The sequence below is a fragment of the Schistocerca serialis genome, chromosome 9 (genome assembly GCF_023864345.2).
Source record: "Schistocerca serialis cubense isolate TAMUIC-IGC-003099 chromosome 9, iqSchSeri2.2, whole genome shotgun sequence".
Classification (NCBI taxonomy): domain Eukaryota; kingdom Metazoa; phylum Arthropoda; class Insecta; order Orthoptera; family Acrididae; genus Schistocerca; species Schistocerca serialis.
This window is the reverse complement of record NC_064646.1, coordinates 407,215,827-407,241,269: the sequence shown is the minus strand read 5'-3', so window position 1 is coordinate 407,241,269 and position 25,443 is coordinate 407,215,827. Positions and strand designations below refer to the sequence as shown.

At 39.9% G+C, this 25,443-nt stretch overlaps 1 protein-coding gene across 4 annotated transcripts in view; it reads right to left on the bottom strand.

The window, feature by feature from the left end:
* Positions 1 to 25,443, bottom strand: part of LOC126418735 (lebercilin) — a 185,752-nt gene that overhangs the window by 106,196 nt on the left and 54,113 nt on the right. For all 4 annotated transcript variants that reach the window (XM_050085649.1, XM_050085652.1, XM_050085651.1 and 1 more), the window contains exon 5: positions 8,270 to 8,419. In XM_050085649.1, coding sequence (XP_049941606.1) covers positions 8,270 to 8,419 — 150 coding nt within the window. The remainder of the gene's footprint in view (positions 1 to 8,269; positions 8,420 to 25,443) is intronic.

Below are 25,443 nucleotides of genomic sequence, written 5' to 3'. Positions count from 1 at the left end.
TGTGTAATGCTGGAGTGGGAGCAGGGAAGGGGACCGACCAGTAGGTGAAGGGCAGGACCAGGGAAGTCCAATGAAGTTTTGTAACTTTCTCTCAGGTGTGCAGACTTGTATGAGGCCTTGTGTTGTCATGGAGAAGGAGCCGTTTGTATTTCTTTGACAATGAACATGTAGAAGTTGTTTCTTCAGTTTCCTGAGAGTACCACAGTACACTTCACAATTGAAAGTTGCACCATGGGGGAGGACATCGCAGAATAACACCCTTAGAGTTCCAAGAAGACCATCCCCACTTCTTTATGGCTGAAGGTGTGGTTCTGAACTTTCTTTTCAGAGGAGAGGTGGTGTGGTGCCACTCCAGAAATTCCTATTGGGTTCCTGGTTCGAAGTGATGCACCCTAGTTTCATCACTTGTGGCAATGACCCACAAAAAATTGCCATGATCTGCTTTGTAATGCACAAGCAATTATGCACGGATGGTCCTTTGTTGCTCTTTATGATCTTCTGTTCGGTGGCACGGAACCCAGTGAATATACATTTTTGAGTGCCCAAACTGATGGAAGTATGTGTCGGCACTACTAACAAGAGACATCCAGTTGTGCAGCGAAGTGTTTGATTATGATCAATCGATCACCTAAAATGAGAGTGTCCATTCCAAAATTGCAAGAGTCACAGGTGTGTGCTGCCAGTCAGCATGCTACAGATCGGACAGGTTTGCACGACCTTGTCGCGATGATGACAGACATCTTGCCCCATGATCCATCACGCTTTTGTTCACTGCTAGGTTTCCATAGACATCCTGCAAGCACTTATGAGTATCTGCAATACTCTGGTTTCCACCAAAAGAAACTCAATGACAGCTCTCTGCTTGGAACATACCTCCGTTACAGAAGCCATTTCGAAGACTATGTATAGTGCCACCACCTACTGGAATTCCATGTAGGGGCTGAAATAGGAATATTCCACAATGCCCCACAACAAAGTGCACAATTTTCCAAGCAAAATTAGCCAAGAAAAAAATTTGTTCCATTACTTACTGAACGCCCCATACATCCTCCCACCACCACCTACTCCAGACCTGTCATAGCCATCTTCTACCCCTTTGAAGGATACCTGTGAAAGCAGTCGTATGATCTACAAACTAAACTGCAACCACTGTGCTGTTATCTATGTGGGCATGATAACTAATACTCTGTCAGTCCAGAAGAATAACCACCGACAAACTGTGGGCAAGAGTCTGCTTGACAACCCAGTTGCTGAATATGCTGCCCAACACATTGTACTTCATTTTAGTGACTGCTTCACAGCCTGTGCCATCTGAATCTTTCCCACCAAAACCAGCTTTTCTGAAATGTGCACGTGGTAACTCTCCCTGCAACATATCCTACAGTCCTGTAATGACCCCCCCCCCCCCCCTTTCCCAGCCTCAATCTTCATCTATAACCATCCCTGCTCCCATTCCAGCACTACATGGACTTCTATTGCACCTATGCACCCACCAGTCTTTTTCGCCTTCTCTTCTCTGCCTCCCCCCCCCCCCCCAAAAAAAAAACCTCCCAACTGCACCTAGTGACTGCACCATTATGCCACACTTCCACAAGCAAAGCACTGTACCTTCCCCCACCCCTACCCCTTTCCACCCTAATCGGCTTCTTACCCCCACCATCCACACCAGGTTGCTTGTCCCATCAAGTATAGTTGCAATCTGGCCACAGCAGCCAGAGGCAGTGGTCATAAGTGTGTGAGTTGTGCTTGTGTGCATTTTCTACAAGTTGGTTGTACAGTTTGAATCAACTGGAGATTTGGGAATTGCTTCTGGGAGAGGCCGATAGCAAAGTGCACCACACATTGTTGAAGAAGGTACTGCTCCCATCACAGAGTGCTAGATGTAAAGTGCAATCTTCAAGCTGTGTCCAACAGCTGAACATTACATGGACCAAGGTTCCGAAAGCACTGCAAACAACTGAGACGCTAACATGGGAAACGTAAAACATACTAAAAGTTAAATTCTTCAGGAAAAGCAAAAACCAATTTGTGATGACTCTGATATTTTATTAGAAAAAATGCTTCCACTTTGAAATCCAACTGCAGCTGAGGGTTTTAAGAGAAGTCACACTCAAACATTTATCAGCTTCATTGGCAAAGTCAAAAAAGTCTTCAGGTTTCACTGTAATTACTTCACAAGGTTTGAAAACTAGCACTGCGAACAATTTCAGCTACTTCTTCCAGAATCACAATCTTACACTGCTTTTTCCTCTTTTCAATTACATCAAATTCCATGTCACAGTAATGTTCAGAAGCCAGAGATCTTAATTTCACAGAATCAAAATAGTTTCTTGCAATAACATAAATAATAAGCAATTATATCGTTTGATTCTTCTACATTTACATCTACACCCGCACTCCACAAGTTGTCATACAGGGCATGGCAGAGGGTACACTGTATCTACTAGTCATTTCCCTTCCTGTCCCACTCGCAAATAAAGTGAGGGAAAAATGACTATCTATATGCCTCCATACAAGGTCAATTTTCTCTTATGTTTGTGGTCCTTATGTGAAACATACAATGGCAGCAGTAGGGCCACTCTACAGTCAGCTTCAAATGTTGGTTCTCTAAATTTTCTCAATAGTGTTCCTCAAGAAGCTCATTGTCTTCCCTCCAGGGATTTCCATTTGAGATCCCAAAGCATCTCTGTAATACTTGTGTGTTGATCAAACCCACCAATAACAAATCCAGCAGCCCACCTCTGAATTGCTACATGTCTTCTTTTAATCTGATGAGGTGGTGATCACAACACTTGAGCAGACTCAAGAATGGTACGCACTAGTGTCCTATATATAGTCTCCTTTACAGATGAACCACATTTCCCTAAACCTCTCCCAATAAACCAAAGTTGATCATTTGCATTTCCCAATACAATCTTTACATGCTCGTTCCATTTCATATTGCTCTGCAACATTATATCTAGATATTTAATCAACATCCATGTGTGAAGTAGTAACGCTGTATTCAAACATTATGTACTTGTTTTTCCTACTCATCTACATTAACTTACATTTTTCTACTTCCGGAGTTAGGTGCCATTTATCACACCAACTACACATTTTGTCTTCACCACCTTGTATCCTCCTACAGTCACTCAATGACGACATCTTCCTGTACACCACAGCTTCCCCAGCAAACAGTTGCAGATTGCTGCTCACCCTGTCCATCAAATCATTTAGGTTTATAGAGAATAACTGCAGTGCTATTACGCTTGCCTGGTGCACTCCTGACAACACCCTTGTCTTGCCGTCAAGGAAAAGGTACCGGGCCCTATTACTTACAAAATCTTCAAGCCACTCACATATCTGGGGACATATTCTGTAAGCTTGTACCTTCATTAACAGTCTTACTGTGGGGCAACTTGTCAGACACTTCTCAGATATCTAAGAATATTGAACCTGCCTGTTGTCCATCATCAATACTTGGCAGAATATCATACGAGAAAAGGGCAAGCTGATGTTTTCTAAAACCGCGCTGATTTATGAACAGGAGCTATTCCATCTCAAAAAACTTTATTATATTTGAAATGTAAAGATATTGAAGATTTCTATGGTAAGCGAACGTTAAGGATACTGATCTGTAATTCTGCAGATCCATTCTTTTACCCTGCACTTTTTCCCGGTCACTTAGGACTTTGCACTGGGTAAGAGTTTTAAAATAAATGCAAGCTAAGTAAGGGACCAATGCTATAGAGTGCTCCGTGTAAAACCGAACTGGGATTCCTTCTGGACCTAGTGACATATATACTTTCTCTTACCATCCTCCATATAGGAGCCTGTGCAACAGTCAAACGACAGTATGTTTATACGAGCCTCCTGCATGAACAATTTCTTAAACATGAAATTTAAAACTTCAGTTTTCCTTTTACTATCTTCTATTGCCACATCGCTGTAATTCTGCCCTGCGCAGTTATCACACCATTTTGGCACGAAATTGACTAACTACTGCACCTTGGGCTTGTTACTTGCTGCAGGAGCCATCAGCAGGAATGTTTTCAAGCTGTTCTAACTACCATTGTACTAACAACTTTCTTTCTGCTGGTGGAATTGGCTTTTACTACCTTGTCCATGAAAAAAAGGAATGAAAAACTATTTTTGGCACATACCACCTTTCCCATGTCAACGCCCTAATTGTAAAATGGCATCAAGATGGCCATCTCATTAAGAAACATCTGTAATGTGGAATGGGAACTTGGTGTGCAATTAACAAATGTTACACTATCATGTGGAAATTAAAATGTGTTTCTTTCAATGGTTCATTTGTTATTTCTCTTCCACACGTCCTTACAAATGGTTCCACATAGATTCAATGTCCAGGGATCAGTTTGTTTCATGGGGGCCCCTCAAGTAGTGAAAGTTTAGTTATTATAACCACTTTGTACTTCAGAAGAACTTTTGGCCAAAAGCTAAGACGTAGAGCAGTCTTTTCATTGTGCCTCTCTGTGACTAAACATGTCCTCTATATGGTGAGCAGTGACCTATCCTTTTCATTAGAATATTAATGAAGGTCAATCCTTATGTATTTTATGCTGCACAGAAATACTCGTAGAACATGCACCTTTATTTTAAAAATTTTCTTCAGTTGAGAATTGAATCTGGACTGCCCACAAGGCAGGCAAACAGTCTACCACAGAGCCATGCGGCACACCGAAAAACCACACTAGATGTAGCTATTTAAAAAGGCTCAGAAAGCTTCAACATTGATTTTCTCAAGAATTTTTTAGACTGGGGACTGCTTTAGCAGATAACATATTTGAATTCTGAACATCACATTCCATAAATATAAATAATTACAAAAATCTGATTGATGTGTGGTCTCCTTGTGAATCTGACTTTTACCTCAGTTTGCCAGTGGTGAGTCTGATCATTTTTTGCTACTGATTGGCACTAAGCATTAATACATGACATGTCACTTAGACTTCAATTCATTTGTGTTAGTGTGGAGTTTGATTAATTTTTAGCTGTGAACACTGTGTTTTCCAGTTATTTTTATTTTATTCTTCAATGAAGAGGGAAAAAAAAATTGCAACACCAAGGAGTTGTGCAACATAAACGGAAGTTGGTAGGCATGTTTGTACATGTGAAAGATGATGTCTACTCAAATTTCACGCCACTCGCATGAATGGCGTAAATCAGATTTGCTTTAAATATATGCTGTAACAGTTGTGAGCGTTAGTTGCCTTAGTGATTGGACATGGTGAGTTGATGTTAGTCAAGAATGCTTTAAGGCAACAAAGGTGTCATTATCAATATGTCATTGAGTTTGAACAAGATCTTGTCATATGGCTATGAGAAGCTGGATGTTCCTCCTATGATATTGCACAAAAACTTGGCAGGAATGCAGCCACTGTACATGACTGCTCGCAGCGATGGTTGCAAGAACGTACAGTACCAAGAAGACAGGGCTCCGGACGGCCATGTGACATTACCGAGAGGGAAGACCATTGTGTTCAATGTATGGCTGTGGCATGTGCACCATAGTGACACAATATTACAAATCAGTTACTTAAACGACAGTTCCAAGACAAGACATCCTGTAGTGTGCATTTCAGCAACCCCCAAACCACCGGCATTTTTGCCTTCAGTAGTGTCAAGTGAGAACTCACTGAAGGGCAGGGTGGAGGTCATTTGTCTTGTCTGATGAAAGATGGCTCTGGCTCTGGCTCTGGCTCTGCCTCTGCTCCAGTGATGGCTGTTTGTTGGTTATGAGGAGGCCAGGTGAGTGCCTGCAACTAACCTGTCTGTGGCCTAGACATGCTAGATCTACACCTGAAGTTATTGCCTGGGGTATGATTTCATAGGACACCAGAAGCACTTTTGTGGTTATACCCAGCATCATGACTGCAAATTTGTATGTCAACCAGGTGATTCGACCTGTTGTGACGTCATTCATGAACAGCATTCCAGGAGATGTTTTCCAACAAGGTGCTACTCATCCACATACCTCTGTTGTAACCCAACACCCTCTACAGAGTGTCGACATGTTGCCTGCACCTGCTCAGTCATGAGATCTGTCACCAATCCAGCACATATGGGACATCATCAGACGACAACTCTAGCGTGCAACAGGTATGGAACTACAACTCACAAACTGACATCTGGCACAATGCATACACTTCTGCTTTCCTGCATTCAACATTCTGGCGGTTATACCCGTTATTAATGTGCCAGCATTTCACATTCGCAATGGCTTATCTCATGCTTACATTAACCTGTGATCTTGCAATGTTAATCACTTAAATATGTTACCTACACACATGTATTCCCAAAATTACTTTACTGTACATCAATTATTTTTTGGTGTCACAAGTTTTTTTCCCATCAGTGTATTTATATACCGTGTTCACCAACCTCTATATTAGAGGCTCGAGCTAATTTCAATTCTCTTAATTACACAGCAGCTTATCACCATGCTAAGAGTCTTTGTGTGACTTTACGGACAGTAAACTTTATTGTAGTTGAGGTACATTATTTAGATTTGTAGCATCTACAATCAGTCTAACATTAATCTGCATCTGATTAGAGCAACGGAGGCTTCTTTTTTATTGAAGTGCCAATAACAGAAGTACAATCATCCCCACAGACAATGAAGCACAGTCATTCTTGTATTGTCGCAAGCTGCTCAGTGTCACCTAAATTGTTTATGCGAACAGCAGAAAGCAATTTCACTACATAACTAACTGCCTGTCAATAATTATGAAGTGTGACCTTTCTCATATCAAATCAGAAGTCCAGTTGCACTGCTGAGATACTACTTCAGATGTATTTACGACACTTTAAAACCAAGTTTTAATTGTAACTTGGATACCTGTCATTTATAGGCACGGTGCTGCTACTTGGACTATCTGAACACTCCTTGCAGACTGACTAAAAGCTTCATCTTGCTAGTGGTTCCTCTCCATATGTTCCAATTGTCAAAGGGGCTTTCCCTAAATGAAGCTGTTGCAAATCCGGATTGTTCTCCTCAATATGTTCTGTGCACAGATTTTTTTTAATCATTATGTTTTAAAGTTGCACAGGTATAGTCAAAATACCACTCCCCAACCTCCCCCTCCCTGAAAAAGGAACATTTTCTTATATGAGTTTGAACTGTTACAAAAGTAACAAAATCTAATGCCAGTTCATAATCACTGATAAAATATCATCTATGAACAGGAAATCTTTCTACAATCAGAACACAATGATTCAGACTGTCCAGGGTTTCATTTTATTTGTTTGGTATAGTTAATTTAAACACTGATTTTAACATTAGAATTCAGTATAGTCCTAAGTATTCTTGGAGAGGAGTAATTTGTATATTTTAAATGATCCCCCTCCACTCTGCAGTCATTAAAACTGGATCAGGTTAGCTTTCAGGCAGACATTTCCTTTCAAAAGAAGAAGGGCTTTGCTGCTCATTTTAATGCATTCTTATACAGTAAGCACTAACAGACAGTACCTATTTAATGGTAGTTAACTGCTAATAAAGCATACACAATTTGTTTCTGGTGAGTGATCTGTCCTATCAATGTATATCCTGACTTATGCCATGGCCTTCAAGACTCTCATTCATGGTGGAATTTACAGAAATAAATGAATACACAAATGCATTCTCTTCCAACTGAGCCATACAAGCATGTCTTAGGGAAGCACATATATGCTTACTGTCAGTAACTTCCACACCACATTCAAAATGCCAAAATCATGCAGAAATAACACATCTGACAGAAACAATGTAATGAAGGGAACAACTTTTCCACAAGGCCAGTGTAATTACTGAAAATATTTAGTTTTCTTCAGAAATATGGTGATATGATCATTACTGCCAAGTTAACAACATTCCAATAATGGCCTTACAATCTTGTTACTATGTTATCTCCGACATCATTTATCCCAGCGATGGTGATCCAACAGCCAGCAAAAGAGCTTTTCTATAGTTCAAAAATATACAATATGCACATGGAAACTGAAGTTGTGTGATGTGTTCAGGTGACTCAGATCAAAGACCTTTTGATGCAAATCCAAACGTATAGTTTCAAGTTTTGATCCCAAAAACCTTTTTACCAGCCTCAAAGAGTTAAAACAGCATTGCCTACTCTTTAGTTTCACTTGTACGGATAATTCAAGCTGCATAAACATCAAGCATACAGGTGACACCACCTTTTAATTAAATTTGTACAGGTACTACACATAAATTAACGGTAGTAGTACCATCTGCAATCTGAATGAACACAAAATGATTTTGCTTCACCTGTTTTATAGTGGCCCGTAGAGTACGAACTTCCTCTGTGTGTGCATTCAGAAGCACTGGAAGGTCAGCTTTTTTATCTTCAAATCGTTTCAATGCTAAATCTTGACGCTTCTGAAGTGTGCGTAGCATCCTGTTTTCAGTAGCTAGTTCCTAAAACAGTAAAAATTCAGATTAACATATCAACGAAAGGCATATATAAAATACAGAATATAACACCACCTAACACAGTGCTATGAACATGTAAAACAGTAATTTACCAGAACTACCACTTGACCCAATATGAATGGATCTGTAACTGTTCAAAATGAAAGAGCGATGCCACATAAAAATTATTTGATGCAACAAACACTTGGAAGTTTCAATTATTTTAGAGAATATCCTACTCCTGGAAAAGAAACAAAACACAGATATACAAGTCTTTAATGGCAGCAGGGATCAGTATGCCCAATAGAGTACGAAGTACGGGAAACTTTTAAGCTTTATTTTTCAGTCCATTAGTGTACCTGTCACGCTATGTTACCTGTTTGATAAATCATTAGCCATAATTAAACAAAAAAAGATATTTCTATTCTACTGTATGTATCACAGTTACTTGGCATTATTACTTGTATATTCGTAAATAAATAGTGAATGAATGGGACAACAGGAAAGGAGAAACTTTTCTTTTAAGTACCTATGTTTTATCAAAATAGCTGTAAAAACTGTAACAATGGGTTTGTGAATCAAAAAGTGGGTAATATGTAAAACGTTTCTGCTGAGTTATGGTGAACATATATGTCTCTCAGCAGCCTATTTTGTATAACTAGAAAGTTTATCATCATATCATGATGATGATGCAATATCAGAATACAAGAGAATTATAAACAGTAGAACATTCACTCTTTAGAAAATGCGTTTGTCATACCACAACAATTAGGCTCAAACTAATGCAGGTGCGGAATAGAAGAGCTTTGCATAAAATGACAATAAGCTATTGTATGATGCAATGTGACCACAGCATGATCTGTAAGGCTCCAGTGATCTTAAAGCTTTGTCCATAGTATTGTATCAACATTACAGTATTAAAATGGGTATATACCTGTCTGTATTGATACCATCTGCTCCTGGCCTACGTGCTACTCACTTGGCTTCCATGGTCCAAAAATAGCAAACTTGTCAAACTTCAATGGCACATGGATGCTGACATTGGCATAGAGGATACATGCCAAGTTATGGTATGAGATTTCTTTGGATATATCATGCGGTCTTCACTCCCACATACTGAACTCATTGTGGAAAGCAAACAGTACATTTAGTACATTTTAGAGCCTAAGCAGCAGCCTTTCTATCGGGCATTTGCACATGCTACAGCAACACTAAGAGATGGCCTCCTTCAAACAAAAGAGCTGACTTCGTTCGTTCAAACAAGAGCAGGTGCAACTGTTTCAGTGGCATAATATATTGGTAACTGAACACATTTGTGGTATGGATGGTGAGAAACTTGTTCATCGGAGTCTGCCAGTTGCCTGTTCTAGCTTTGTGGACATGCATACACCACAGCATTCAAAAACTACAATTGCAGCACATAGAGGACACAGATGTCATTGCAACTGCACAGACTACCCTTATGTGCCTCCCGCCAGACCCAAATTCTGAACCTATCCCCACACTACTGATGTAGTGCCCCTTGCCCATTATTCTCATTACTCATAGCTTTTTTCTGTCATGGGCATTTACATCACTGAGAAGTGGTTTTGGGCCAGCTTACCTACAATTCCCTGCTTATGGAGATCCCCTCATCTTGTTTTGATGCTGACAAACGAAATTCAGTTCTGCAATGACTTCTGCAGTTGCTGTACTTTCATTTTTCATCACAATCCTCTTCAATTAATGGCTGTCACATTTCGGCCACTTTGGTTGCGGAAGTGCCCACCATATGAGCATCCACAATTTTCCCACATTCGAATTCACTTGGCTCCAACATATTGCATTCACAGCAACAGAGAACACTGTTCTGACCAAGACTTGACACTTGCAATGCACTGAGAACATTGATAGATGCCTTTCATGGTTAAATACTACAGCGCAACCTGCATGTTTGGTTAGCATCAGCATTTGTGTTCAGGCATGCATTTCTCGCAGTATTTCCAAATTTTTGTCCAACCCCTGAACCATAAATGCTAAACTGAGATCATCTTCAATTATCTTATCATGATCAAAGCATTTTTTCACAAATACATCAATTTCTTTCTATGTTCAGCAACACAATGCCTGTTGATTCAGACACCTTATACTATTATTCGTAAGAATTTTCACTCTTCAATAAAATATTTGCACGTACATGATTGTGTCATTATGTTGTTTATTACCTCTTGCAGGTGGCTTCATCAGGGTGATGTGTCTACAATACCCTTTTTCTTTCCAATGCATTCTCACTTAACGGAAATATTTAAAACTACAATATACAATGTAATTAGACATTCTCATACCTCTTTGCTCAGTTTAGGCATTTTGTTTCATTTATCTAATAACTGGCCCATGATTAAATGAAATATTTGTAATTTAATTAATAAAATCATTTTTGTTACAAAATTTCAAACTGGTCACAGTTGCAAATTTCCACATTTTAAAAATCTTATCTGAAACGCATTTAAAATTTAAACTGCACATCAGAAGATTCAACTACTTGAAACAAGTTTTGAGTTAATTAATGCAGGTGCTTTAGGTGACCACTAGACTTAAGTGTGTAAATATGAAGAGATGTATGGCTGTCTGTCTGAGTGTGTTTTGCATGGAAACTTCTCTTCAAGTTGAGTGGTTGGTATGACCTTTTAGTTACTGCTCATTTTACACCAAGACTTTCTATTACTACAAAGAAATCTTTACCCTGAAAAGATGGCAATAGTATCAAAACAAAATGCACAATAGTAAGTATTTCACAGACTGAAAATTGCAAGCAAAGGTTTATTGTAATATTAACAGAATCTTCCGTCAGTTCTTGGTAGAACAACATTATAATAATAAATGAAAAGCACCAGTTTGCTTTTGTTCTACAATATTATTTTTATTGCTAACATACTATAAAAGACGGTTAATTGTGCTGTTGTGGCACATTTTATCATATTAACAGAATCTTCCGTCGGTTCTTGGTAGAACAACATTATAATAATAAATGAAAAGCAAACTGGTGCTTTTCATTTATTATAAAAATAATATTGTAGAACAAAAGCAAACTGGTGCTTTTCATTTATTATTGTTTATTGTAATCTTCGGTAAATTGTTTTTGGGTATGTAATTGCACTGTGACATATTGACCATCATTTCTGGTACTGCTCCAAGATGATATATTTGCATCTAACAACCAATGGCCTCTAAGAAATAAACAACTGAGGTGCTTCCTATACAAAGATGTAACAAAGTAATCAAACAAGTTCAAAGTTACATTTCTTGGTGGACAATTCCTGCACTGAAGCAGGCCATATTATTTTCATGGTTAATTTTCAAAATTGTCCTGTTGGCACTGACTTCATGAAGAGACCTGGGAGAACTGATGAGAGAGATTTAATCTTTTCCTACGATATGACATAAGGTTGTTGACCCAGTGCAACTTAATTTATACACTTTATATTAGTATGGTGATGTGAATGGGTATTTTATGAAAAAGAAAATAAAGCCACAGAAAAACAGTGAGATTGTCTCAAAAATTCTGATATTATTTTTCTGCTGACCGTTGTGTTATCTCACAAATAAATACGTAGTTACATTATGATACAACACACTCGAATTATTTTTCTGACAATTAAATTATTTCTACTTTATGTTTTAAGGAAATATGTTCAAAACAAATAAACTTCAAATTAAATAGACGAAAGTCCTATCCATCGAGGCAATTACACATTGGTCAATCATACAGTTGGAGCTTAACAAGTGAGCAGCTTCTGCCATCTGTATTAGCAGAATAAAAGCATACAAACCAGCAACATGTGACTATTTCAGTGATATCTGGAATATGTTTACTGTACAAGCTGTGTCACATGCATAATACAAAATGTGAAAAATTATGATGGGAGATCGAACAGTATAAAAGTAAGTCCTAATCCCTATATCACCCCAAAAAAGGCATCTTTTCAGATATTACATCTCATGTTAACAGAAGAATCAATTCTCAAACAAGTGATATTTTGGTCCTTTCTAAATGAGAAGGCCAGATAATCTCAATAACAGACGTAGAAGCAACAGGTCAAAAGTAAACAGACAATTACTGGTATTAAAGAACAACCTCAATATTTTAACAGTAAGAGATGACAACAAAATATCAGTATATGTGTCAAAGGCGGAGTGCTGAATATAAGACATGGCCTCTAGGGCAAATTTACCGTGTGTTCAATTTAAAGAGCTTTCATCCTGGTGAGTAATGGCACTGTAGTATTAGCTACAGATATGTAATGTGGCATGTGGATCTGAGTTTTAGTACTAACTTTCTTTTCATGGTGCTAATTCACTGGTAGACACTGTCTGCAATAGGAATCAAATACAAGATCACTGCATGTGTTACCAAAGAGGAAGTGGCACTGCAAACAGTATTGAGGACTTACAATATGTAAATAGAACAGGAGAATGGCAATGGAATATGAATAAAACGCAATGAACAAATAAAAATTTTTTACTGCAATCGGACATTGAGAACACAAAAAGCGACACTTACCTAAACAAACAAGACAAATGGAAAATCTGTGGAAAATGTTAGTTCATGAAATTTCAGTACTCCTATCAGACTTAAAATCTCTGCACTACAATGGCTTCGCTGAATAAAGACATATGCTGATGTGTGTATCCAAATGCTACAGATTAATGTTTTTCTCACAAGTATCCAAAACATTAACAACCACTGTGAAAAATGGAAACCACAGTGTAAAATGAATATCTATGTAAAATGAATATCTTTATGTTGAATGAGGACCAACTTGGGAAACTGACACATATAAGCTAAAGCTGAAAAAATTCAATTGTGTTAAGTGTATCAGTATATGAATAGGTTTTTAAAACAAAACAAATGTTGGAGCCTGAACAAAAAGTAAATGATAGTAGTAACTTCAGACTGAACAACAATGAAATAATATGTAAAATAACGGAAAGGCTACAACTCACCTACAGCTGACTTATGTTTGGCACACTGAAACACACAAAAGAAAATTGTGTATACCAGTTTCCAAGCTTTTTCCCTTTCTCTGGTGGAAGCATACATTCACACAGAGAACCATACAGATACCCAAACATACACAACCATGGCCATGGCGAGGCTGACTGTTGTTTATTGCCAGTGGTTGCCTGGGGAGTGGGTAAGGAAGCATGAACAAACAAGGCAAGGAGGAAGTAGTGGGACGAGTGCATAGCAAGATGAAGTTAAGAGGTCAGAGCATATTAAGATATAGGAGAGAGAGAGGGTTGGTTATTTCTAATGTCCAGACGGATTGCTGTATAGTATGGCTGTACAATAATGGCTGCTTTCACACATGGCACTGCCTTTTCCTTTTACAGGCTAGGAAATGGCTGTGACTGGATTGCAAAGGGAGGTTGGAGGGGGGGGGGGGGGGGGGGTAGGTGTATGGAACAGGTCTCGCACCTGGAATGGCCCATGGGTGCAGGATTGGGAAGAGGATTGGAACAGGGATGGCCAAGGATAGTCTGTAGGTTGGGTAGGTGGTGGAACATAACTTTGAGTGATGTGGGTAGGATGTCCCTCACCTCAGGGCACAATGAGAGATAGTCAGAGCCCTTATGAAGGATGTTGTTAAGCTTTTCAAGGCCAGGGTGATACTATGTGATGAGTGGAGTGTTGGTCAGAGGCTGGTTAACAGGTTTACTTATGTCAGATGAAAAGATGGCACTGGAAATCTGTTTCTGGATGAGTTAGATAGAATATTGGCTGTCAATAGGGGCTCTGGTAAGGTCATCAGTATATTTCGACAACTCCTGCTTTCCACTGCAGATGCAGCATCCATGGATGGTGAGGCTGTAAGGAAGAGACTTTTTGACATGGAATGTATGACTGCTGTCAAAGTGGAGTTACTGCTGGTACTGGGTGTGGTTGATAAGAACAGATGTATTCATGGAACCATCAGAGAAGTGGAAATCAACTTCTAAGAGGTGGCTTATTTTGTGGGAATGACCTGGTGAAACCCATTTAGGTATGTGCTGAAGTTATGGAGGAAAGGTTGTCTGTTGTTGCCATTATTCCAGATGATGAAAATGTCATCAATGAATCTGAATCAGTTCATGGGTTTTAAAGTGCTGACTGGAGAGCAACACTTCCTCCAGATGGCCCATAATGGGGGTGGGGGGGTACACGGACCATCCACGGTAACCAACAAGGAGGTTGGTGATAACAGGACAGGAACTATGGTAAGGCAGTGAAGGAAGTGAGCAGTGTCTTGAATGGGAGGTTAAGGCAATATTTTGGAAGTGTTAGTCTACAAAGGCAGAGGTTCCTTCTGTGGAAGCATTATAACTATTCACAATGGGACAACCAGTAGGATAACTAGTGGGGTTGGGTCTGTGGAACTTACAGAGCTAAAAGGTAGGTGTGCAGGGGGTTGCTGGTGTGAGGAGGGAGATGAAGGCAGGGGGAGATTTCGGGCTAGACTTAGGGCCTCTGCTTCTGGGATGGAATCATGGTTACCACCACCTTTTTTGTCACTATGGATGCAACCTCCTAATACACCAACATCCCCTATGCCCATGGCCTTGTTATCATGGAATGCTACCTTTCCAAATGTTCTCCTAAAACCAAATGCACCATCTCTTTTCTAATCCTCATAACCAACCACATCCTGAACCACAATTATTTCATTTTTGAAGGTTAAATCTATAAACAAATCCATGTTCCTGCTACGAGTTCTCACATGGGATAATCCATTGCCACCTTATTTATAGGCCATCTGTAGGAACCCTTCCTCTCCGGTCTGCACCTAAAAGCCCTTCTCTGTGCAGATAGATCGATGATCTGGAATCATGGTCACGACAAAATTGGCTCTTTCCTCCACAACCTCAATACCTACTTCCCCATCCACTTCACCTCGTCCTTCTCAACTCAACGAGCCACCTTTCTAGATGTCGATCTCCACCCCTCAGATGGCTTCATAAATATGTCTGTTATATTGAGCGCACCAACTACCAACAGTATCCTCATTTTGACATCGGTCACCAGTTCCACATTAAAAAATATTGTCCTTGAAGCCTACTCACCTGTGGATGCCACATCTGCAGTGGAAAGCAGGTGGTGTTAGAATGCATTGATAACCTTAACAGAGCCTTGTCGACAGACAGTAACCTACACAGCTCATCCACAAACAGATCCCCAATGTCATCTCCTCCTCCGCCTCCAGATAAACTCTTAACCAATACTACAGGGCTATTACAAATGATTGAAGCGATTTCATAAATTCACTGTAGCTCCATTCATTGACATATGGTCACGACACACTACAGATACGTAGAAAAACTCATAAAGTTTTGTTCGGCTGAAGCCGCACTTCAGGTTTCTGCCGCCAGAGCGCTCGAGAGCGCAGCGAGACAAAATGGCGACAGGAGCCGAGAAAGCGTATGTCGTGCTTGAAATGCACTCACATCAGTCAGTCATAACAGTGCAACGACACTTCAGGATGAAGTTCAACAAAGATCCACGAACTGCTAACTCCATTCGGCGATGGCATGCGCAGTTTAAAGCTTCTGGATGCCTCTGTAAGGGGAAATCAACGGGTCGGCCTGCAGTGAGCGAAGAAACGGTTGAACGCGTGAGGGCAAGTTTCACGCGTAGCCGCGGAAGTCGACGAATAAAGCAAGCACGGAGCTAAACGTACCACAGCCGACGGTTTGGAAAATCTTACGGAAAAGGCTAAAGCATAAGCATTTCTTAAACAGGAGATTGGAAAACCGATGGATCGGTCGTGGTGGAGATCATGATCAACAATTCATGTCATGGCCTCCACGCTCTCCCGACTTAACCCCATGAGATTTCTTTCTGTGGGGTTATGTGAAAGATTCAGTGTTTAAACCTCCTCTACCAAGAAACGTGCCAGAACTGCGAGCTCGCATCAACGATGCTTTCGAACTCATTAATGGGGACATGCTGCGCCGAGTGTGGGAGGAACTTGATTATCGGCTTGATGTCTGCCAAATCACTAAAGGGGCACATATCGAACATTTGTGAATGCCTAAAAAAACTTTTTGAGTTTTTGTATGTGTGTGCAAAGCATTGTGAAAATATCTCAAATAATAAAGTTATTGTAGAGCTGTGAAATCGCTTCAATCATTTGTAATAACCCTGTATTATTATTACCCAATGTCACCCGGGCCTTGAAAAGTTCCAATTCCACCACCAAACCAACCTACAGAATATCTTTGTTCATCCATATTCCAAACCTGCTCCCCATGGGTCATTCTCTTGTGGCTGACATAGGTGCAAGACCTATTCGTACAACCACCCACCCACCCCTTGCTACTGCAGTCCAGTCACAAGGCATTTCTTACCATATAAAAGATAGGGTCACATGTGAAAGCAGTCATGTAGTATATTAGCAATGCTGCAATTAATGAACAGAATTCTTTACGGACATGGCAATCAACCAACTGTCTACTCGCATGAATGCTCAAAACAGTGCCGAAGCACGAACTTGACCATCCAGTTACCGAACATGCTGCACACGACGACACAAATTATTTCTACAGCTACTTCACTAAGCAAGTCATTTGTATACTCCCTTCTAGCACTCGATTCTTAGAATTACAAAGGAGGGAATCGTCTCTCCAGCGTATCCTGCACTCTCGGAATCCCCCTAGCCTAAGCCTCCACTAGCCTGTATCCCACTGCCTCACCTTACCTTTTCCCTTCTCTCTTCTGTGCACAGCACTCCTTCCCCATCTAGACCATGTACTGCCTTCTCCCACCACTCTCCAGCCCTCCTCTCCATTTGCCCCCCCCCCCCCCTTTCTCTCTCTCTTTCCTCTCCCTCCCTATCCCTTTTCAATTCCTGTCCATTCCTCTCTGTCACCCTCCTCATCTCCGCCTTCCTTTCATTTCCTCCTCACCCTATCTCTTACATGTGCTATGCTCTGTACTCCCTTCACCTTGTTGTGCTGCCACTGAGCTACCTGTGGAAAGACCTGTCTCACACTATCCCACTACCCTCTTCTCACCTCATGCATCCTATCCTATCCCCTCATCACTGCGAACTGTACAGGCAACTGCAATCAATAACCAACAGCCAGTCTGGGTGTGGCCATGGACATGTGTGTGTGTGTGTGTGTGTGTGTGTGTGTGTGTGTGTGTGTGTGTGTACTTCCACTGCACAGAGGGCAAAAGCTTGAAACTGTTGTTGTGGTCTTCTGTCCAGAGACTGGTTTGATGCAGCTGTCCATGCTACCCTATCCTGTGCAAGCCTCTTCATCTCCGAGTAACTACTGCAACCTACATCCTTCTAGATCTGCTTAGTGTACTTCATCTCTTGGTGTCTCTCTATGATTTTTACTCTCCACACTGCCCTCCAATACCAAATTGGTGATCCCTTGATGCCTCAAAATATGTCTACCAACCGATCCCTTCTTTTAATCACGTTGTGCCACAAAGACCTCTTCTCCCCAATTCTATTCAGTACCTCCTCATTAGTTACGTGATCTACCCATCAAATCTTCAGTATTCTTCTGTAGCACCACATTTTGAAAGCTCTTTTTGTCTAAACTATTTATCATGCGTGTTTCACATCTGCACATGGCTACACTCCATACAAATACTTTTACTAAAAGACTTCCTTGCACTTTAATCTATACCCAATGCTAACAAATTTCTCTTCTTCAGAAACGCCTTCCTTGCCACAGCCAGTCTAAATTTTATATCCTCTTTACTTCAACCATCATCAGTTATTTTGCTCCCCAAATAGCAAAAGTCATCTACTACTTTAAGTGTCTCATTTCCTAATCTAATTCAATCACCATCACCTGATTTAATTAGACTACTTTCCATTATGTTTGTTTTGCTTTTGTTGATGTTCCTCTTATATCCTCCTTTCAAGACACTGTTCATTCCATTCAACTGATCTTCCAGGTCCTTTGCTGTCTCTGACAGAATTACAATGTCATCGGCAAACCTCAAAGTCTTTATTTCCTCTCCATGGATTTTAATTCCTAATCCAAATTTACTTTACTGCTTGCTCAATATACAGACTAAACAACATTGGGGATAGATTACAACCCTGTCTTACTCCCTTCTCAATCACTGCTTCCCTTTCATGCCCCTCGACTCTCATAACTACCATCTGGTTTCTGTACAAATTGTAAATAGCCTTTTGCTTCCTATATTTTACCCCTGCTGCCTTCAGAATTTTAAAGGGAGTATTCCAGTCAACATTGTCAAAAGCTTTCTCTAAGTCTCCAAATGCTAGAAATGTAGGTTTGCCTTTCCTTAATCTATCTTCTAAGATGTGTCGTAGGGTCAGTATTGCCTCAAGAGTTCCGTGATTTCTACAGAATCCAAACTGATTTTCCCCAAGGTCAGCTTCTACCTGGTTTTCCAATCATCTGTAAAGAATTTGTGTTAGTATTTTGCAGCCATGACTTCTAAAATGATAGTTCAGTAATTTTCACACCTGTCAACACCTGCTTTCTTTGGGATTGGGATTATTATATTCCTCTTGAAGCTTGAGGGAATTTCACCTGTCTCATACATCTTGCTCACCAGATGGTAGAGTTTTCTCATGGCTGGCTCTCCCAAGGCTATAAGTTCTAACGGAATGTTGTCTAGTCCTGGGCCCTCATTTCGACTTAGGTCTTTCAGTGCTCTGTCAAACTCCTCATGCAATTTCATATCTCCCATTTAATCATCATCTTCATTTACATAATATTTCCCTCAAATACATTGTCCTTGTATAGACCCTCTACATATTCCTTCCACCATTCTGCCTTCCCTTCTTTGTTTAGGACTGGTTCTCCATCTGAGCTCTTCATTTTCATACAAGTGGTTCTCTTTTCTACAAATGTCTCTTTAATTTTCCTGTAGGCAATATCTATCTCACCCCTAGTGATATATGCCTCTACACCCTTACATTTGTCCTCTAGCCATCCTTGCTTATCCATTGTGCGCTTCCTATCGACCTAATTTTTGATACGTTTGTATTCCTTTTCGCCTGCTTTGTTTACTGCATTTTTATATTTTCTCTCATTTCATCAATTAAATTCAAAATTTCTTCTGTTACCCAAGGATTTCTACTAGCCCTAATCTTTTTACCTACTAGATCCTCTGCTGCGTTCACTATTTCATCTCTCAAAGCTACCCATTCTTCTTCTACTGTATTTCTTTCCCATGTTTTTATCAATTGTTCCCTAATGCTCTCTCTGAAACTCTCTACAACCTCTGGTTCTTTCAGTTTATCCAGGTTCCATCTTCTAAAATTCCCACCATTTTGCTTTTTCTTCAGTTTTCATCTATAGTTCATAACCAATAAATTGTGGTCAGAGTCCACATCTGCCCCTGAGATGTCTTACAATTGAAAACCTGGTTCCTAAATCTCTGTCTTACCATTATATACTCTATCTGAAGCCTTCCAGTGACTCCAGGCCTCTTCCACATATACAGCCTCCTTTCGTGATTTTTAAACAAAATGTTAGTTATGATTAAGATATGCTCTGTGCAGAATTCTACCACGCAGCTTCCTCTTTCATTCCTTACCCCCAGTCCATATTCACCAATTACTTTTCCTTCTCTTCCTTTCCCTAGTATCGAATTCCAATCCCTCATGACTATTAAATTTTTGTCTCCCTTAACTATCTGAATAATTTCTTTTATTGCATCATACATTTCTTCAATCTCTTCATCATCTGTGGAGCTAGTTGGCATATGAACTTGTACTACTGTGGACGGTGTGAACTTCATGTGTATTTTGGCTACAATAATGTGTTCACTATGCTGTTCATAGTAACGTACTCACGCTCCTCTTTTTTTTTTTTTTTTTTTTTTTTTTTTTTATTCATTATTAAACCTACTCCTGCATTACCCCTATTTGATTTTATATTTATAATTCTGTATTCACCTAACCAGAAGTCTTGTTCTTCCTGCCACCGAACTCCGCAATTCCTACTATAGCTAACTTTAACCTATCCATTTCCCTTTTTAAATTTTCTAACCTACCTGTCCGATTAAGGGATCTGACATTCCACACTCCGATCCATAGAACGCCAGTTTTCTTTCTTCTGATAACGACTTCCTCTGCCCAGAGATCAGAATGAGGGACTGTTTTACCTCTGGAATATTTTACCCAACAGGACACCATCATTATTTAACCATACAGTAAACCTGCATGCCTTTGGGAAAAATTACGGCTGTAGTTTCTCCCTGATTTCAACCGTTCACAGTACCAGCACAGCAAGGCCATTTTGGTTAATGTTACAAGGCCAATTTAGTCAATCACCCCGACCGTTGACCCGGCAACTACTGAAAAGGCTGTTGCCCCTCTTCAAGAATCATACTTTTGTCTGGCCTCTCAGCAGATACCCCTCTGTTGTTGCACCTACGGTACGGCTACCTGTATCACTGAGGCACACAAGCCTCCCCACCAACGGCAATGTCCACGGTTCATGGGGGAGCTTGAAACTATAGATAACATTATTGGCAAACAATGATCTGCCAGATACGTAAAATTAGTAAACAACAGTCTCAATCACACAGTCACTTATTAAAAATATGATTGCTGTGACTGGGGTCAGCACAGCTGTTCCAGCCATCATCATCAGGCACATGGTGCATTATCTGAAGATGTCCTACTACTTGAGGCGAAACTGGTCGTATTTTTAGTAAATGACTGTGCGATTGGGACTGCTTTTTACTAATTATAAAAGCTCAAAAGTTAATGTAAATATTGCCACACGTGAGTCGGCTACAGTTGAGTGGTTGCCTTTCCTATATTTTATGTATTATAACTGGAGAATGATATATGCATACGTCAAGGGTACTGTAACAGATATCCACTGGTACATTTTTTTTACAAAACTTTTTTGTTAAATGAACTTATATTTTAAACAACGGAAAATCCAAAGTGAAATAGAGCCTTAGCACCTGACGATGACAGGAGTGTGTGTGTGTGTGGTTTTGTCCAAGTCTGACGAAGGGCTTAGTCCAATCAGTAATAATGTCTAGCAGTCCGTCTGCCACCTAATGGCTCCTCTATGTGGTGAGTACTAATCTAAATTTCACTGTTTATTTTTTAAATATTCTGAAGAAACTAAACAAGGAAGGTAAAAGAATGCAGAGAATGAAAGTCTAAGTAAGCAACTGTGTGTGTTGTGATCAGAGATGATGTATCAGTCATGCCATAAATTCAAAACAACTGGAGGAATGGCAATCAAAGACAGTGTCTGGAAGAAAAATACAGTTTGAAATTTAATAAATCAAACCCAACATTCAATGCAACAGTATGAGTTATCATGAATGGACATGTTGAAGATACAAATCGCATAAATCTGCAGTAAAATCTAAATGGACACTATAACTGCGACATGTCTTATAATAACTGTGAATGAAGCCACTGACGTAGAGGTGAGTGCCAGGTGACAGTATAATTCCCTTGGTTGAAGCAGACCGTTAATGAAAAAGAAACTTTGTCAGTATTACCCAACAAGGACAACAATATTTAGTACAGAGTATTATGATAGAGTAAAAGGGGGATTGGGAGGAGGGGGGGGGGGGGGGGGGGGGGAGAAAGGAAGGAACAAATGATGAAACTTTATGAGGTTATCATCTGAACTCAGTGCTACTGAAAACATCTGTTTCTTGATGTATATGAATGGTACCTTTCTCATCTGGCCTCTTGGCTCTGAAGAATTCAATCACTTCTTAGGCCACATGAGTTTGTATATCCTAAAATCAAATTTAGCCAGAGAGCAAAAAGATAATTATTTCACTTTATGACTCTTCACAATAAAATGCAAAGAGAATGGATGCTTGGAGCATACTGTTTATGGAAGCTCATAAACACCAGTTTATAATTACATGGGCCACTTGACATCATCCAATTATAATGCGACATTTTCCGAGCTTGTAGAAAGCAGCATTTTGTGAGGTGTTTCAAGATTCAATTGCCTAGAGGTACTTGTTTGTGTCTGCAACAAGGAGCTGATGGGTCAGACCTCCCTACTCCTTGTAAAGTGAGTCACCAGGCACTGTCACAAAGCATGCTAAATGTTGGGATCCAAGCCTAGTAGGTTTGCTTAGGTGTTGAAGACTTTCTGGTGAAATGAAATTTTCTCCCACTAAGAGTAGAAATAATGTGAAAATATCTGCCAGAGGACAGAACTTATCAAAGAAGTGTTATTTGCATGAGAAATATGACAGCCAATGAGAATGCACAACTTTGCATCAAAAAATAATTAATCTGCACCTCTAGTCTGAATGGCAGAAAGGCCCCAATGTTTAAACAATGTTAAGAGTCCTTGGGGCTCACAAATAAATCTCTTGGTAGCCCTCCTGGGTATAGGTGGTGAGTTATGGACAGTCTAAGGTGAGAGAGACAGTGTAACATATTTCTAAAGTCAGTTGTTAGTGGCCCATAGTGTTCAAAAACTTATTTTTCCACACAATTGTCAGTCAGAAACTTCATATTAAATTGAGGAGATATCAGCAAGCAGGAGGTGACGCTGACAGAAGAGATGGACTTGTGGATGTATCACTGATCATATCACATATAAATTCAAATCGCCTGTTCACTTCTTTCTGTGTATTCAGGCTAATCTCAAAAACTACTGTAGAGATTTTGGTATGGTTTTTATCATAGACTGATTTATGTGGAGGGTTTGTGTATACGATTTACAATCATTTTGAGAAAACTGGCCAAACTGTAATGAGTTGTGAAATGCCACTGTGAACATGATGCCATTGCCATCTACATCTGTACTCTGCAAATCACCATGAGGTGTATGGCAGAGGGTACATCCCATTGCGCCAGTTATTAAGGTTTCTTCCCGTTCCAATCAGATATGGATCATGGGAAGAACGATTGTTTGAATGCCTCTGTGCGTGCAGAAATTATTCTAATATTATCATCATGATCCATATGTGAGCGATATGTAGGGGGTTATAGTATATTTCTTAAGTAATCTTTAAAAGCCGGTGCTTGAAACTTTGTTAATAGACTTTCTTGGGATAGTTTACTTCTATCTTCAAGAGCCTTGCAGTTCAGTTCCTTCAGTATCTCTGTGACACTCCCCACAGATTAAACAAACCTGTGACTATTCATGCTACCCTTCTCTGTACAATGTCCACTGTTAGTCCTATCTGGCATGCACCCTGCACAGTTGATTAATATTCTAGAACTGGCCGCACCAGTGACTTGTACGCAATTTCCTTTGTAGACTGATTGCACTTCCCCAGTATTCTACCAATAAACCAAGGTCTGCCACCTGCTTTACCCGCGACTGATCCTATGCGATCATTTCATTTCATGTCCCTACAAGTGTTACACTCACGTATCTGTATGAGTTGGCTAATTCCGACAGCAACTTATTGATATTATAGGATGCTACTTTTTTTTTTTTTTTCATTTTGTGAAGGGCACAATTTTACATTTCTGAATGCTCAGAGCTAGTTGCCAATCTCTGCACTGCACTGAAATCCTATAAAGATCTGACTGAATATTTATGCAGCTTCTTTCAGATAGTACTTCATTATAGATAACTGCATTATCTGGAAAAACCTGATTTTACTATTAATGTTGTCTGTAAAGTCATTAATATACAATATGTCTGCCTGCTTAGCTGGGTGGTAATGTACTTGCTTCCCATGCACTGGTCCTGGGTTCGATTACCGGATGGGTTGGAGATTTTCTCCGGTCCTCTCATCCTCATTGTCAGCCGCAAGTCACCCAATGTGGCACCGAATGAAATAAGACTTGCACTTGGCGGCCGAACCCGACTGGGACATCCGGTCAACAATGCCATACAATCATTTCATTTTTTCAATATGAACAGCGAAAGTCCCAACACACTTCCCTGGGGTTCAACCGAAGTCACTTCTACATCTGACTATGACTCCCCATCCAAGATAACATGCTGTGTTATCCCTACCAAAAAGTAATCAATGCAATTGCAAATTTCACTCACTTGGTAACCCATGTGATCGTACTTTTGACAATAAACATAGGTGCAGTACTGAATCGAATGCTTTTTGTAAATCAAGAAATACTGCATCTACCTGGCTGCCTTAAACCAAAGCTTTCAGTATGTCATGTGAGAAAATTGCGAGTTGGGTTTCACATGATTTATGTTTTCGGAATCCATACTAGTTGGCACTGACGAGGTCACTCTGTTCAAGATGCCTCATTATGTTTGAGCTCAGAATATGTTCCACAATCCTACAACAAATCGATGTCAAGGATATTGGACAGTAGTTTTGCGCATTACTTCTACTACCATTCTTGTAGACAGGTGTGACCTGTGCCTTTCTCCAAGAACTGCACTTGGTTTGTTTTTTTTGGAGGATCTATGATAAATTATAGCTAGAATGAGGCTAACTCAGACGGAAATTCAATTTAGAATCTGACAGGGATTCCATCGAGCTCTGGTGCTTTGCTCAATTGTAACAATTGGAGCTATTTCTCAACTGATTCGAAAATGGAGTTGAGCATTTCAGCTTTCGCTTTGGTACCCTCAATTTAAGTTCCTGTCTCATTCGCTAGGGACTGGACTTTAACTTTGGTACCACTAACAGCCTTTACATACGACCAGAATTTCTTTCAGTTCTGTGAAATCACTTGACAATATTCTTACGAACTGTTCTACAGGGTACATATCTTTCCAGTGCATGGTCAACTATTCTTTTAAATTTCAGTGAGATTTCTAGTGGTGGAAGGCAAAGCTCCTCGGATCCCTAGCTCTAAACAATGCAATGTAGCTATGGCTAAACTAAGTGGGTGTGAACATACCACTTCCTTCACTGTTCCGACAACAGAAGGAATGCATTTGGTACGGCACAGGTGTGAATGCAACCCCAGTATTATTTGTACGGGCACTTTAAAATTAAGCTGCTTGTCTTGCACACCACAAAGATTGTTCCTATGCTTGCAAGTTGTTGCTACTGATTTACAGTCCCCAGCCCTACAGTTTTTAAGTAAATCTGATTTATGTCTAACAAAATTTGTTTTTTTAATACATAAATT